Source organism: Crassostrea angulata, chromosome 6 (genome assembly GCF_025612915.1).
Source record: "Crassostrea angulata isolate pt1a10 chromosome 6, ASM2561291v2, whole genome shotgun sequence".
Lineage (NCBI taxonomy): Eukaryota > Metazoa > Mollusca > Bivalvia > Ostreida > Ostreidae > Magallana > Magallana angulata.
Genome location: NC_069116.1, coordinates 17369850 through 17383215, shown reverse-complemented (window position 1 = coordinate 17383215; position 13366 = coordinate 17369850). Strand labels below are relative to the sequence as shown.

Here is a 13366-nt window from a genome sequence, read left to right as displayed (position 1 = left end):
TGAGGGTTTCTTGACTGTTGTTGGATCGCCTTCCTTCATATAGTCGATAAATTAACTGTCTTTCTTCTGCTCTCTCTCTCTCTCGTTCTTCCGTTCCTTCTCTATGATGTCAGCTAGCTCTTTGAGTACTTGGTCATGTCTCCATCTGTACCTGCCCTGTGTCAAAGAGACATATCATGACGATAAGATGTGTTCCAGAGTACCTCTCTTTCCAAATAAATCGCAGTTCATATTTTCTGTTAGGCCCCACTTGTGTAGGTTGGTTGGCGATGGCAGCAGATCACACACTGATCTTAAAAGGAACTGGAAACGGTGTGGTTCCATCCTCCAGATCTCTCCCCAATTCAGCTTCCTCTCTGTTGTTGTCCAACCCGTCCATGCACCTTGGCTTCCCATTTCTATTGCTCTTGCCTTTATTATCTCTTCTTCTATTTAGCGGATCTCTGCCTGTACCATCCCACGTTTCTCCGTGTTGTTGATTTTCATCAAGCTTTCTCTGTGACTACTTCCTATACTCTGTCCCAAGATATCCTGAATTCACATTTGGCTTAATTGCTTGATATTTATAAATACAGTACCTCAGGGTTCAAACGATGTTCATTCAAAAGTATGAAAAATTTCCAAGATTTCTCAGTCAAAACGCCTTTGTTCGCTTATCAGGTTTCAATACAATGCTAAAAAATGTGATGTCTACGGAGATTTTGTATTGCAGCAAGCCCGGATGATAACGTTGAAAAATTGCGCGATGTATTCCGAGTGTATTCCGAATGGAGAAAAGATGTAAACATTCCCCATTATAAATCTCCGTAAGGAATCTGTTTTCGTTCCTGTGAATTTTTCCGATTGAACGATGATAATGTGTCAATGAAATTATCTTTTTCATTTATAAATTTCCCTTTCAACTATTTCAATTGCACTTCTTTCAGAGGTATGTGTATTTTTTTTTTATTAAAAATCGCCCAAATGTGCTGCATAAATATCTTGGGACAGACTATAGGCCTTGCCTCCCCTTCTACTACTGTGCCAGCTATATCTGCCAGATGGACTGCGGCACTGGCCGACCACTTCCTTCCAGTTCTTATTTCATTTCTATCCCCTCTCTCCGGATCTTCTCATCCTCTCATTATAACTCAACTAGATTTTGACCCGTGCGTGTACGGGTTGACATAGCATATGATATTAGACATTTACGAAATACATGTAGATACATCGACACACCGTATATTGTCGACATTTGCATTACCTAGCTTTAAACCTACAATAATGCTATTAATTTCACTACACTCTGCTGAGTTGGAATAATGTAATCTGTGTCTGCCTGCCAATATACCCGTAATGTAGCAGAAAATTGAAGAATCGCTCCAGAACGATTTTGGAGAAAATTAATAAAGTTGGACTGAAAATAACAGTCAAATTGTTCATAACAAACCATTTTGAAGCTGTAAATACCTTTCTTCGAAAAGTTTAATTCTATAATTGCAGAATTCAACATTTCTTCAACAACGTTTTTTACACACCATGTTGACATTCGAAACTCTCGGGATTTTTTTTATAGTAAATGCACTGTGTTAGAGTTATCTCCCGTATTTTTTTTGATGAACAGAAAAAAAAAATCCAATGAAAATTTACACGCATTTGTTTTATCGTCTCTGAGTTTATCCATGCAAATGTGATGTTGTGGAAACATAAAATAAAGAGCCTCCCGTTTAGCGTGAAGGTAATGCGCATGCGCAAAATTGTAAAATCCAAAAAATTCTGATGATTTCCGGAATTTTTTGTGGAATTTTCGTTGATTATTAATTAGCGAAGCTTGATTGAGAAATATGAAAACAAATTGGTAATGTTTAAGTACCAATGATGTTTAGAATATATAAAACAAAAGACAGTACTCTTCCTATTAATCGGTAATATGTTTTACGGTGCTACCGTTCTGGCGAGCGCAGCAAGAATTACACATACATGTACCTTGCATCAACGAACGTCAAAGAATTTTTGAGAGATTATTTCTCTACAATAAGGCCTAGAAAAAAAAGTTGCGTGTTTAGGGTAGCCCTACCTAACCTACAAAAATTCCCCGATCCTACCATTTTTAGATGTCTGTTTTTATCAGATTGTGATTTTTATATCATTTCTATTAAAAACCCATTTTTAAATATGACACAAACAAACACTCTTAGGATTCATGCATAAAAAATATGATAAAAAAATAATCCCGACCTACCTAACCTTATTTTTTCATCAGTGTTACCCTAAACACACAAATTTTTTTTATAGGCCTAAGTAAACCGGGGCAAAAGTACTAATTTTAATGGTCATGATACATTCAGCGCAACCCCCTATCCCTCTCCAGAGAGAGAGAGAGAGAGAGAGAGAGAGAGAGAGAGAGAGAGAGAGAGAGAGAGAGAGAGAGAGAGAGAGAGAGAGAGCCTGGTCCCTGTTTGTAGGTGTGTAATTTCCCACTTTTAAATTCAATGGTTTGACTTTATGCAATATTTACATAAATTTTTTAACTGTTTATTTTTTCTCTTTATTCCTTTTTATTTAGTTCAAAATATCCTATTGAATTTTCCTCCCTACTCATATACTTACCTGCGTACTGTACATCATACATGCATGCGCAATTAGCTTAAAAATGAATCGATATGACAGTAAAGTATGGCTCTTGCTAGTATATATTTAAATAATCTCTATATTAAAAAAAGAACAAATCATATGTCAATAAGACAGGTATCGCAGTCTATACTGAAATAGCTAAGACACGCATTACAGATGTTTGATCCACCTCTAAATTTATCGCGGGAAATATAGCGCGAGAGCACTGTGACGTCATTCATAACTTTGTTCGTCTTTGTTTACATATATTGACTCAATACGAAGTTATGGAAGCAAGTAACAAATCTCTTGAGTCTCGCCAAAGCATATGCGGTACTCTAAACGTGTCTTCAAACCTTAAGACATAGAGAGAGAGAGAGAGAGATATATATATATATATATATATATATATATATATATATATATATATATATATATATATATATATATATATATATATATATATATACACCCATGAAATTGTGTTTTTCTATGAAAACTCTTATATTGAAAAAAGGATATTAAGTTAAATATCTAAAATCTACATAATTAATTATGTATTAATTATGTATTTTATTGTGATAGCAATTTTGTGATTAATGAAAAGTTATCTATATTTATGAGCATAGAAAATGATACAATTTGGTTTTAAAGGGTTTTTTGTCATTTTTTCCCATGGAAATGGTCCCAGATGATGATTTTGAGATGTGAAGTGCTGTAAACAATGTACTAAAGAGACTATATTAGTTTCAGGAAGTGCTTAATTAGTATTACGTTGTAATTTGGTGTCATACATACAATAGTTGATTCTAGGTACTACAAACTTATATGACTACAAGATTTCCAATGTTTATGACAACATTTATAAACATCCTCACTACGTCTGTGACCCATCATGGTTGAATGCATAGATTATTACATAAATTCAACAATGTAGTTTTTACGGCCAATGACAATATTTTTTCTTAGATTGTGTTATGTCATCTTGTTATGTCATAGTACATTAGAAAAAACTATTATTTTATTTAAAAAAAAAAAATCCCTTCTTCGTTTGATTTCTGTTTTGATATCTGAACTATTTCCGACAACGTGTAAGTATGTATGCAAAAACGCACGCTCACAAGGCTATCATCCTTGCATGTCATGTAAAACGAAAAGTACAGTCAGATATAGTTTCTATGCGGAATTTTCCTTTCCAGTATATACTGCAGATTGCGAAAATAGAAATTAAGCAGGTCAAATTTCGTTTAGTACTCAGAACGTAGTGATTTGTACGCAAGCCCTTTGAGCTCATTTTTGTAGGTAAAGCAAATAAACACGAAACTTTCGCGAAAAAAGAGCAACCTTTGCGATTTTCCATTTTACGTTGATTTATATTATAAATTCAAGCATGGGAAATCTTCAAAACCCTGATGCTGATTTTTAAACGAAATACATGTGTATACTACTTTATTGTGATAAATTTAGAAAACGAAAATACTTTTTTCAAAATTTGAACAACAGCCGGGAAAAATTGTGAATTTAATGTTTAAACTTTTTTCCAATTTGTCTTATTTCTCAGAAATAAGAACTTAAACTAGACGTTAACTTATGTCGCAGCGACGTCTTCAACAATGACAACCCTAAAATTTTACAATGATATTCGATAAATCTTTTGGAATTAAAATTGTTGCTATGAATTTTTATACTTTATTTTCTATTATACAGCGCTCATGAGAAGCAGGATGCATCATGTGACAATACTATAAGATCACGCTTGTGTTCTATGGTGAAAGTTACGTGTTCATTCGCAAAGGTTTCGCGTTTATTCGCGATAATTTTTTTAGAACCGTTTTAACAAGAGCTTGGACTTTGGGCAGTACGTGACAAACTCCGATTTGACGACGGTGGGGTCTACTCGTGGTTTACTGTCCAGTCATTGGCTAATAGATATGAATATACATGTATTGAATGCAATGACACTCGCCCGACTTCACCCAGAGATGTATATTTCGTTGAAACAGCGTAAATTTCACTCAGCAGAGCAGATCTTGGCAAACAAATTTTCGGTTTTGACAGTCTATGAATATAAATGAGCTTATCGAATTAGAAGAAAACAGGTCAATATTTGACAGCTTGTTTTGATGCGCAAACTAGATAGTAACATCCTTGAGAAATTCCAAGCTCTTGTTAAAAAAGGTTCTCAATACATGTAGTCTTTCTAAGTTTTGCAATCTTTTTGTTCATTTTATGCTCAGAAATAAAATGTAAATTCACCACTCAGAGTTAACATGTACCTTGAGAGTGGATAAGTTTTTTTGTCTGCATTGATATAAATAAAATTTTTAAAAAGTTGTTTTATTTTAAAAAATAAAGTGGTGTATAAAATTTTTGTATAGAGTCTAGAAATCAAGAATAAAGTTGTTTCTACAGATATTGAGATTTAATGATTACCTTCTTTGCAGACAACAATCATTAGTTGAGACCACAAAGCGGTCACGATGTCTAAATTTTACACTAGCTGAATTAACAGTGTTTATCAACAAAGTGGACAGAAAAGCATATATTTGTCATGTCATATGCAAAATTCAAAACTTTTAATTTAATGGCATAGTTGATGAAACTTATCATTGTGTTCAACAGAGTTATACATGTATGTCATGTTATTTATTGTACAAATATCTATTAACCTTCGAGCTGACTTTCAAAATTTGACCGGTTAAGGGTAATTTTAAAATAGTGTTAGAAGCCGAAAAGTGACATGTTTGCAGAGTTCTTTATGCTATTTTCCTAAATTTAAATTGCCACAAAGATGAAATAGAACCATTTTAAAAAGGCCTTGGACTTTCAGTAGGATGTAACTATCTGTTTCTTGCGTCAAAACAAGTTAAAATGATGATGGTTTCAAGCGAAATATACATCGATTGCGTAGTCTTCGCTCAAAAGCCAGACAAATCTTGTTGATTTCAGAGAGCCATCATGGCTCTTGTTAAAATGGTTCTGATGCTTTAACAAAGATGTGATGCTAGATGTATCATCCTAAGAAGAAGCAAACCAAGACCCTAATGCTGTTACAAAATTCCGACAACCAGAGACATCTATGTATAGGATAAGGTGGTCGTTTCTTCCATTCCATGGGGCTTAAAAGAAGGATTAGCTTATAAATTTATCAATCATCTAATAAATACTCCCATTGTCATACACGAAGAAGCAGAACAGAACGCGGAGGTAGAGGGGCATGGTTTGTCCTTTCTCTAATAGAAAGTTGCAAAGGTTGTTGACATGCCAATTTGTTCAACAACTGCACAATTGAGTTGACTTTTGCTCGCTATTATTTGCACAATCATATTACTTGCGTTTTTGTGAGTGCAATTAACAGGTTTTTTGTGTTTTTGTGTACAATAGATAGTTCTTGCCAATGCTGAAAACAAAACAAATAAATATTTAAAGCGTTTATGACAAAATGGAAAAAGCCAGGTCCTAGTTTTAGATGCATATGATGTTACGTATACATAACTCAGTAATTATATTAGCAATGAAAAATTAACTAACAACCAAAGTTGGCAACATCAAAAATTCACATTGAAACTCAATCTATTGATCTTTGATCAGAGGAAATCGAATCAACTTGAAATAGCATTCATTTAAAATATAGACGGAAAACAATCGGTCTTTTATTTCCTGATTGACCCAAATAAAGTTCGTTATCACAAGGTCTAACAGGGAAGGAAGTGGCAACGCAAAACCGGAAGTGCCCGGGATTAATCGGCGAGCCTCGACATCGCAGTACAAGTTATATTAGTTTTATATTATATTTTATATTATATTAATATTTTAGAAATATTCTCTGCAGCATACATTGTGAAACATAAATTCACTGAGTCTCAGTCTATTTTTGTTTCATAATGTATGCAAATATTTTTGAATTACTTTCGTCAGATCCCCACCATTCTACTGTAATTCATTATCATGTCTGAAAGCCAACTTCCGTTCTTATGCCTTGTACAATATATTCACACAAACGGGGGCACATTGCATTTCCAGAATGTCATCATGTTTTTTTTCTAAAATTAGGATATTCTTGCTTCAAATTTCTACCATTCTACGAATTGATAATTAGGCCTTAAATTATACTTCCTCGCTAATGGTTTGCATAATGTATATATGTGCAAACGTGTGAAAATAATAATTTTTCTTGCTAAAAGTTTAAAAATCTTGCTTCCAATACCAACCATCAATGAAATGGTATTTAAACATACAAGCATGTAATTTTCTACTGCTTTTTTTAAGTTGGTAGATTGCATGTATCACTAGATTTCAATGTAATATATCTTAACTTCTTACAAAGCAAAAGAACGGTTCAATATAGCCTATCTTTATTTCGTCTATAGAATTTATACACTAGTGCTAACTGAAAATGATTTAAATAATAAAACTATTACTGAAATTGATTTCATTTAGTTATGGATCATGCTGAATGTTGCAAACTTTCCCTGTAATTTCGAATGGGGCGGGGGGGGGGGGTTATAATGTTATATTAAAGAAAAATCCGTAAAAAATTGTGCACCACAAGCATTCATCCTAGGGGTGTCAAGGTTAAACCTAGAACTCGATAAAAATATCTAAATTGTAAAATAAATCAATAGGTTTTAAGAAGGAAGTGGCCTCCATTGGTTGAACGAACAGAAGAGTGCGTTTGTTCTTTGTCAAATTCATGATTTCAAGAAAACTAAAACACTTATATGTAATCAAAACACTTTATATTATATTGATGAATGATCACTCGATGCTTTTATGATCGAGAGTACGTGCATTTAAGTGTTCCCACCCAACCCCCATTCCATCTTAATTGCTGTCGCGAGCTAACATAATGCCAAACAATGCACGGGAGTTGGGGGAGGGGGGCACTGTGCATTACACCATGGATCATGAATATGAATATGAATAATGAGTACAAGTCTTAATCCACCCAAATCCTAAACAAGGCTTCTTCATATTCTTTGCTTCACTGCGTTATTTTGATATATTGGATTTGATTTTTATAGTTTTTATCCATGCCATACCTCTAATAGGTTTGTACGATAAAAAATCTTTCAGATATGCCGATAACGATGTAATGTTTAAGTGTAATTTCCTCTATCGATGTAATCATAGTTTATGTTTTGTTTTTGATAACGATATTACATAAGTTATGTATGTCCGTGTGTAATATACAAAACAATATACTATTAAGAATGTTCAATTATCAAATATGATGTATTGAATTTCATACTTTGTCATAGAATTTCGTTTTTGGCCCTTCTGTCTCAAAAAAGTGCAACCATTAACATAACAGTACCTTAGGGAAGGTTCTTTATTGTGATAAACTTTATTGTATGCATTGCACTGTGACAACAGAGAGAAGAAATCAATTTTTCCCCCTGATCCCCACCTCTAGATCCATGCATGAAATCTCCAATAAAGTGGGTTCTTTTCATAAAAAAATATAGCGTCTTTCAAAAGTCATATGCATACTTAGAAGTTATTCAACGTCTGAATTTTATTCCATAGGCTTGTGGATGGGAAACAAGAGAACAAGGAAATACGATGTGATATTTATATAAGGGGTTAAATTTTTGTTTACATGCCAATTACGATGATTGCGGAAAAAATGAAGTGTAATAAAATCACTGGGATTCACTTGAGAGTAACAGTTGAGTGTGGCAAGTCAGAGGAACGCGATGTGAACGAGCGCCTCTAAGTGCCAGCGCTTATAACCTATGTACATGCAAACAATATGACGACCAGACAAGCTTCAAACCTTTTGCACATCACCATCATCCTGATCCTTTCAGTCACTAAAGCCCAAGGTATGTTAATTTTACACAGACTTTTAATGCCGCCAAGATTATAATCATATGCACGTGCAGTCACCCTTTTGCGAAAAAATTAAGTTGTTTTATTTTTCAATTCAGCTTGTTTCGCTTCGTTTTAGTTGGTTTATGTAAGATTTTATTTCTGCATGTACTTGAATTTTTTTTTAAGGGGGCTCAACATCTTTTTTTGCGTGTGTTTTGCTTTGTTTTGGCTTCCTTTTTTTCTTGAAAAGGGGGAATGGGGTATTTTGGAGGGATTATCCTTTATTGTTGTCTTTTTTGTTTTCCCTTTTATCATTGAATGTGGGGTTTTTTTTTTGGTTTTTTTGGTTGTTTTTTTTTTTTGGGGGGGGGGGGTGTTTGTTTTGTTTTTTCCCCTGAGTAAATAGGTATATGTTATACATCATAATCATTATTTTCATACTCTCAACTTGTCTGCCATTAGAATTGTTTGTTGTTTTTTTTAAAATAAAAACTTCCGCATCATCTGCACCTGTTAGTCACAGGGTTTGTTTTAATTAGCTACAGGGGTTTTTAAACTTTTATTTGCAGAACTTGCACAGGTGGCAGAAAAACAAATTAAGATTGTTTAGGCATTGCTTAACTTTAAAGAATAGAATGTAGTTAACTTATTTATTTATCATTTTTGGTAAATTTATATTCTAAAAATTGAAATATATAGAGGGCTCTAAATAAAATCTAAATCGTGTGACGTTTGACTCTCTTAAACCTCTGTCATAATAAATTTTGCATTTATTTTTTTTTCTATGAAATGTTACTTTCTCTGAATTATGAATAAATTTCGGAAAGAAAGAGTGTAAAATAATGGGATTCTTGGTATGTATTTATATCAATATGTTTATCATGCTCTTATCAAATACAAGAAATTGAAATCATTAACCTTTAACCGTGATGCTAATGATTTATGACAATGAATTCCATTAGAGATCTCTTTCTGAAAATCAAAAATTAGAGTAATTTACCAAATAAAATATCTAGTAAACCTTTTGATTGGGGGTCCTTAAAGAGACATTCCACAAATCTCCCCATCCTGTTTAACTATGATTATGAAAAAATTGTAAATGTTACAATTTCAATTATATGTCCCTCCCAATTTTTTATTCCAGAAAACTTTGTACTTTAAAACACACGGAATGTATTATTGAAATTCAACACCTTTCCTTCCATTACATTTATTTTTAGAAAATGACATTATTTGTGTATTTCAATATCGCTAGTAGGAAGAATTACACTTTTCACAGTACTTATCTCGGGATGTGAAAATCTCTTTGTTCTGCATCGCGGAGTGATGAACAGTACTTAGCTTCAAGACCAAAAAAATGTAAAACGCACATTCTTACATAACGTAAGTAGTTGAGCAAGAGAGGACAAACGCGATGAATTTAATTTTTTTTTAAATTTAAAAGATAATTGCAGATAATTCCTCGGTTTTGTGCATGCGTGAATTTACCGATGTTCAATTCTAAGAAATGATGGTTAAATATTATATATAGATTAAATATTTATATCAAATATAAAAATAGAAAATATGCTATACCAACTGTTTGTAAACCTCCCCGGTCGCCTCGATACAAATTAACTCTTCCTCTCTACATCCAGTCCTTTCTACCGTCAGCTAATTAACATTTTTTTCACAAAAATTTCCGTAACAAAGCCTTTTTAAGCCGTAAAAAGCAATTTACAAACTGTAAACCACAACTCTGGCAAATGAATCGTTTTCAGCACAAGGTACTAGTAACTGATAGAACTAGGAACTATCTGTTTTGGTATCTCACTTCACCCCACCCCGCAGGGGTAAATGTGAAATAAAATTATTTTAACAAATCTAAGAGAAATATCATTACGGATTAAGAAGAAATTGGAAATTAAAAAAGGAGACAGAATATATTTCATTATAAATTAAATATGTTAGTGTTGATGCAGGAGTTGATATAGATTGTGAACATAGTGTAAAGGTTGATGCAGGAGTTGACATGGATTGTGAACATAGTATAAAGGTTATCCTGGCATCGTTCTTTACACCCATGAACGAGAAAAGCACAAACCACTTTAAAATGTAGAACACCAGGAACAGATAATAAGAGAGGTCAACATCGCCAAGCTGGTGTAGCCTTGAAAACAGAGAATGGTTGGAAAGGTAAAGTGGTGGAGGATTTTTGTTCTCATTATAGAAAAAAATCTAAACAAGCCTAAACATCCTCTAACGGCTTTTTTTTTTTTTTTTTTTTTTTTTTTTTTTTTAGAAATAAGCCAAAGTGTTAAGAAATATAGTTTATAACCCTTTTAAGAACTAGACTCTATTTCCTCGCAAAATATAAGATAATAAAGTCAATTGTTTTTTCGAGTGAGGTCTCTCTTCTTTTCGACGAAAATGATTTCCCGCGGAAAAAAGTCCACTTAACCCCGACAAAAATATCGGCACTGCTTTCTCAGTCTCAGAATCTGCATCGTTGTAATTCAAAGTATGTGTATCTTTCTGTATGAATCAATTAAATAACCAAAGCCTCCCATCTACCAAACAAAACTAAAAAGATATCTTATTAATTTAAAGAACACCTACATCACAAAACCGATCACTGGTTTGAAGCCATATGCTAGTCTACTGAAATAATCTTCAGTTGGAATGAAAGATAGTCTAGAGAATCATACAATAGCCCCAGTATTCAAGAAGATATATGATATTGTCAAATGACCAATTCTCATTTTAGAAAACACATTTATTTTGTTTTAGAAAACATCAAGGAAATAATAACCAATACGGCGGGGCCAAAGCAGTTAAGGAGCCAAAATTATCCAGAGAACTACCCGCCAAATCAGCACAGGGAGTGGATATTCAATCAGACGTCAGGAAAATGGGCTGTGACGATTAATGACTTCCAACTGGAAGACTCCCAACAGTGCCAGAACGACTACCTTCTGATCAGACGTTCAAATTCCAAAAGCGTGTAAGCTAAAGTTCAATATAGGAGAATTTGATTCTAAAATTCCAGCGTAGAGGTATAGTTTCACATATGGTAATGGTGGCCTAACTTGATAAGTACCAGTTTTCTAGAATTTAAGTAACCTGCAATGTATAATGTCATTTACGTCCGGCTCCTTTTACAGAACCCCACTGATGCTCTGTGGAAGCAAACCTTCTCACTCCTACGTGTCTGAGGGTCCATATCTCCATATTGAATTCCACTCCGACACTGAGAAACAAGCGAAGGGATTCTCCATCCTAGTAGAGTATTTGATGACCGGAGGCAAGCGAAATATTTATATTTATCTATAAGAAGAAATATAAACCTAGGATCTTAATAAAAAAAAACTTTTTTACTATTTTTTTCAGATGATGCAAAACAATTCATGGGACAAAAAATGAAAGGTACGTATATTTGCTTGATATTTGCATTTACTATTACAAATAAAATAAACTAGATATCATGTGTACTGAACTGGTGTATTGTTAAATTAACATATGTAAACGAACCGATATAATGCATGTCGAGTAGTACACTGATAGTACAAGATGAGCACTTGAGCATCGTCGATCTTTTAGGCAAAGAGGTCAAGTTGTTGACTCATGTGGAAAACGAAGAGTTGTTCATCGGTCTCCTGGGAGTGCTCTCTCTCGCTGCAGTCCTCTTCTTTTCCATGCTGGGCTGCTTTGTCGTGGGGTTGATGAAGAGACACCATGAGAGCGCGATGCAGAGAAACATGGTTACAATGTTGCAGGCCCAGATGAGCAACCCTCCGTTAGAGAGACGTTACAGTCGTAAAGGTTCCGTCAAAGAGCAGAAGAGACCAGTCCTAATGCAAAGCCTCTCCAACCAGAGCACCACTGCTCTTCTGAGTTACCAATCCGCCGGCTATCCACAGACTGGTGATCACGTGTGATTACCACGTGACAATTTTAATCCACGTCCGGGTTAACACGGACACAACTGCCTTGCAGATTTTTATTTTTTCTAGTACGTGCTCTTCGAACACGTGCTATGGTAGAAAATTGACAATAGGATGTTTTTGTCAGAATTCTTGTGTTACGTTTTGTTTTTGGTGGTAATACCAGGCGTTAATGGGTGGTGATCTATTGATGTTTACATAAGTACAATCGTACTAGTTTACATCATGAATCATTTCCTAGTCAATAGTGAGTGTTCAATATCATGTTTATACATCATTATTATTCCCGGACTCTTTATAAAAAAAACAAAATAAAACAAAAACAACACAAAAATATCAAACATAGAAATTGTAGACATTTGTCAATTTTGTGTACATGTATTTGCACTGCCATTTTATAAACATTCCGTAAGGGACCATTTGATGCACATTTTATATCAATCTTGTCTAATTCTATTTTTTGATAAATTTCTTCGGTGATTTTCATTTCATATTCACTTTACACACATTTTGTTTCCTCACATCATTAATTTTCAGTCATTAATCAATGTTAAATCAATTTTTTGGTTTTGTTTTAGTATTCCCAATTCTAGTTTTTTTTCAGTACGGGACGATTTGTTATTGATGTAACAAAATCACAAACGGAGGAGTGTGTTGTTACAACATTGGTTAAGGGATGTGATTTGCTGAAGGAAGCTTGTTGTAGAGATATAGCAGGTCTATATACGGGTTTTGTTTTGTTTTCATTATTTTGTACATATTACATGTTATTACATGTTGTTTCATTGTGTAGTTTCTGTTCCATTTTGATGTTACGACATTTTGATTAAAATAAATACTGCCAAAGTGTCCACAAAAGAGTTTTTTTATAACAAATAAAAATCATTAATATACAATTTCATTTGACCTACCTTGGTTTTGAAGCTGCTTATCAAAAGTGATGATATACATTAAGCTTTATTAAAACTCATAATAAAATACATCTTTTTCAAAAGCTTCGTATTTAGGTACATGATATTCGGAGCAAAAACTTT

At 33.6% G+C, this 13366-nt stretch overlaps 1 protein-coding gene across 1 annotated transcript; it reads left to right on the top strand.

The window, feature by feature from the left end:
• Positions 1-8251: 8251 nt before the first annotated feature.
• On the top strand, positions 8252-13190 carry LOC128190169 (uncharacterized). The gene is made up of 5 exons (XM_052862100.1): positions 8252-8420; positions 11179-11392; positions 11553-11692; positions 11779-11814; positions 11989-13190. Exons 1-5 carry the CDS (start codon positions 8348-8350, stop codon positions 12324-12326), a joined length of 801 nt encoding a protein of 266 aa, XP_052718060.1. The 5' UTR covers positions 8252-8347; the 3' UTR covers positions 12327-13190.
• The last annotated feature ends 176 nt before the right edge of the window (positions 13191-13366 follow it).

Excerpts from the sequence above, each read along its gene's own strand:
- LOC128190169 (XM_052862100.1), top strand. The coding sequence starts at position 8,348 with ATGACGACCAGACAAGCTTCAAACCTTTTGCACATCACCATCATCCTG. Across the intron at positions 11,693-11,778 it reads AGAGTATTTGATGACCGGAG|ATGATGCAAAACAATTCATG; the intron begins GCAAGCGAAATA and ends TATTTTTTTCAG. Across the intron at positions 11,815-11,988 it reads CATGGGACAAAAAATGAAAG|GCAAAGAGGTCAAGTTGTTG; the intron begins GTACGTATATTT and ends TCGATCTTTTAG.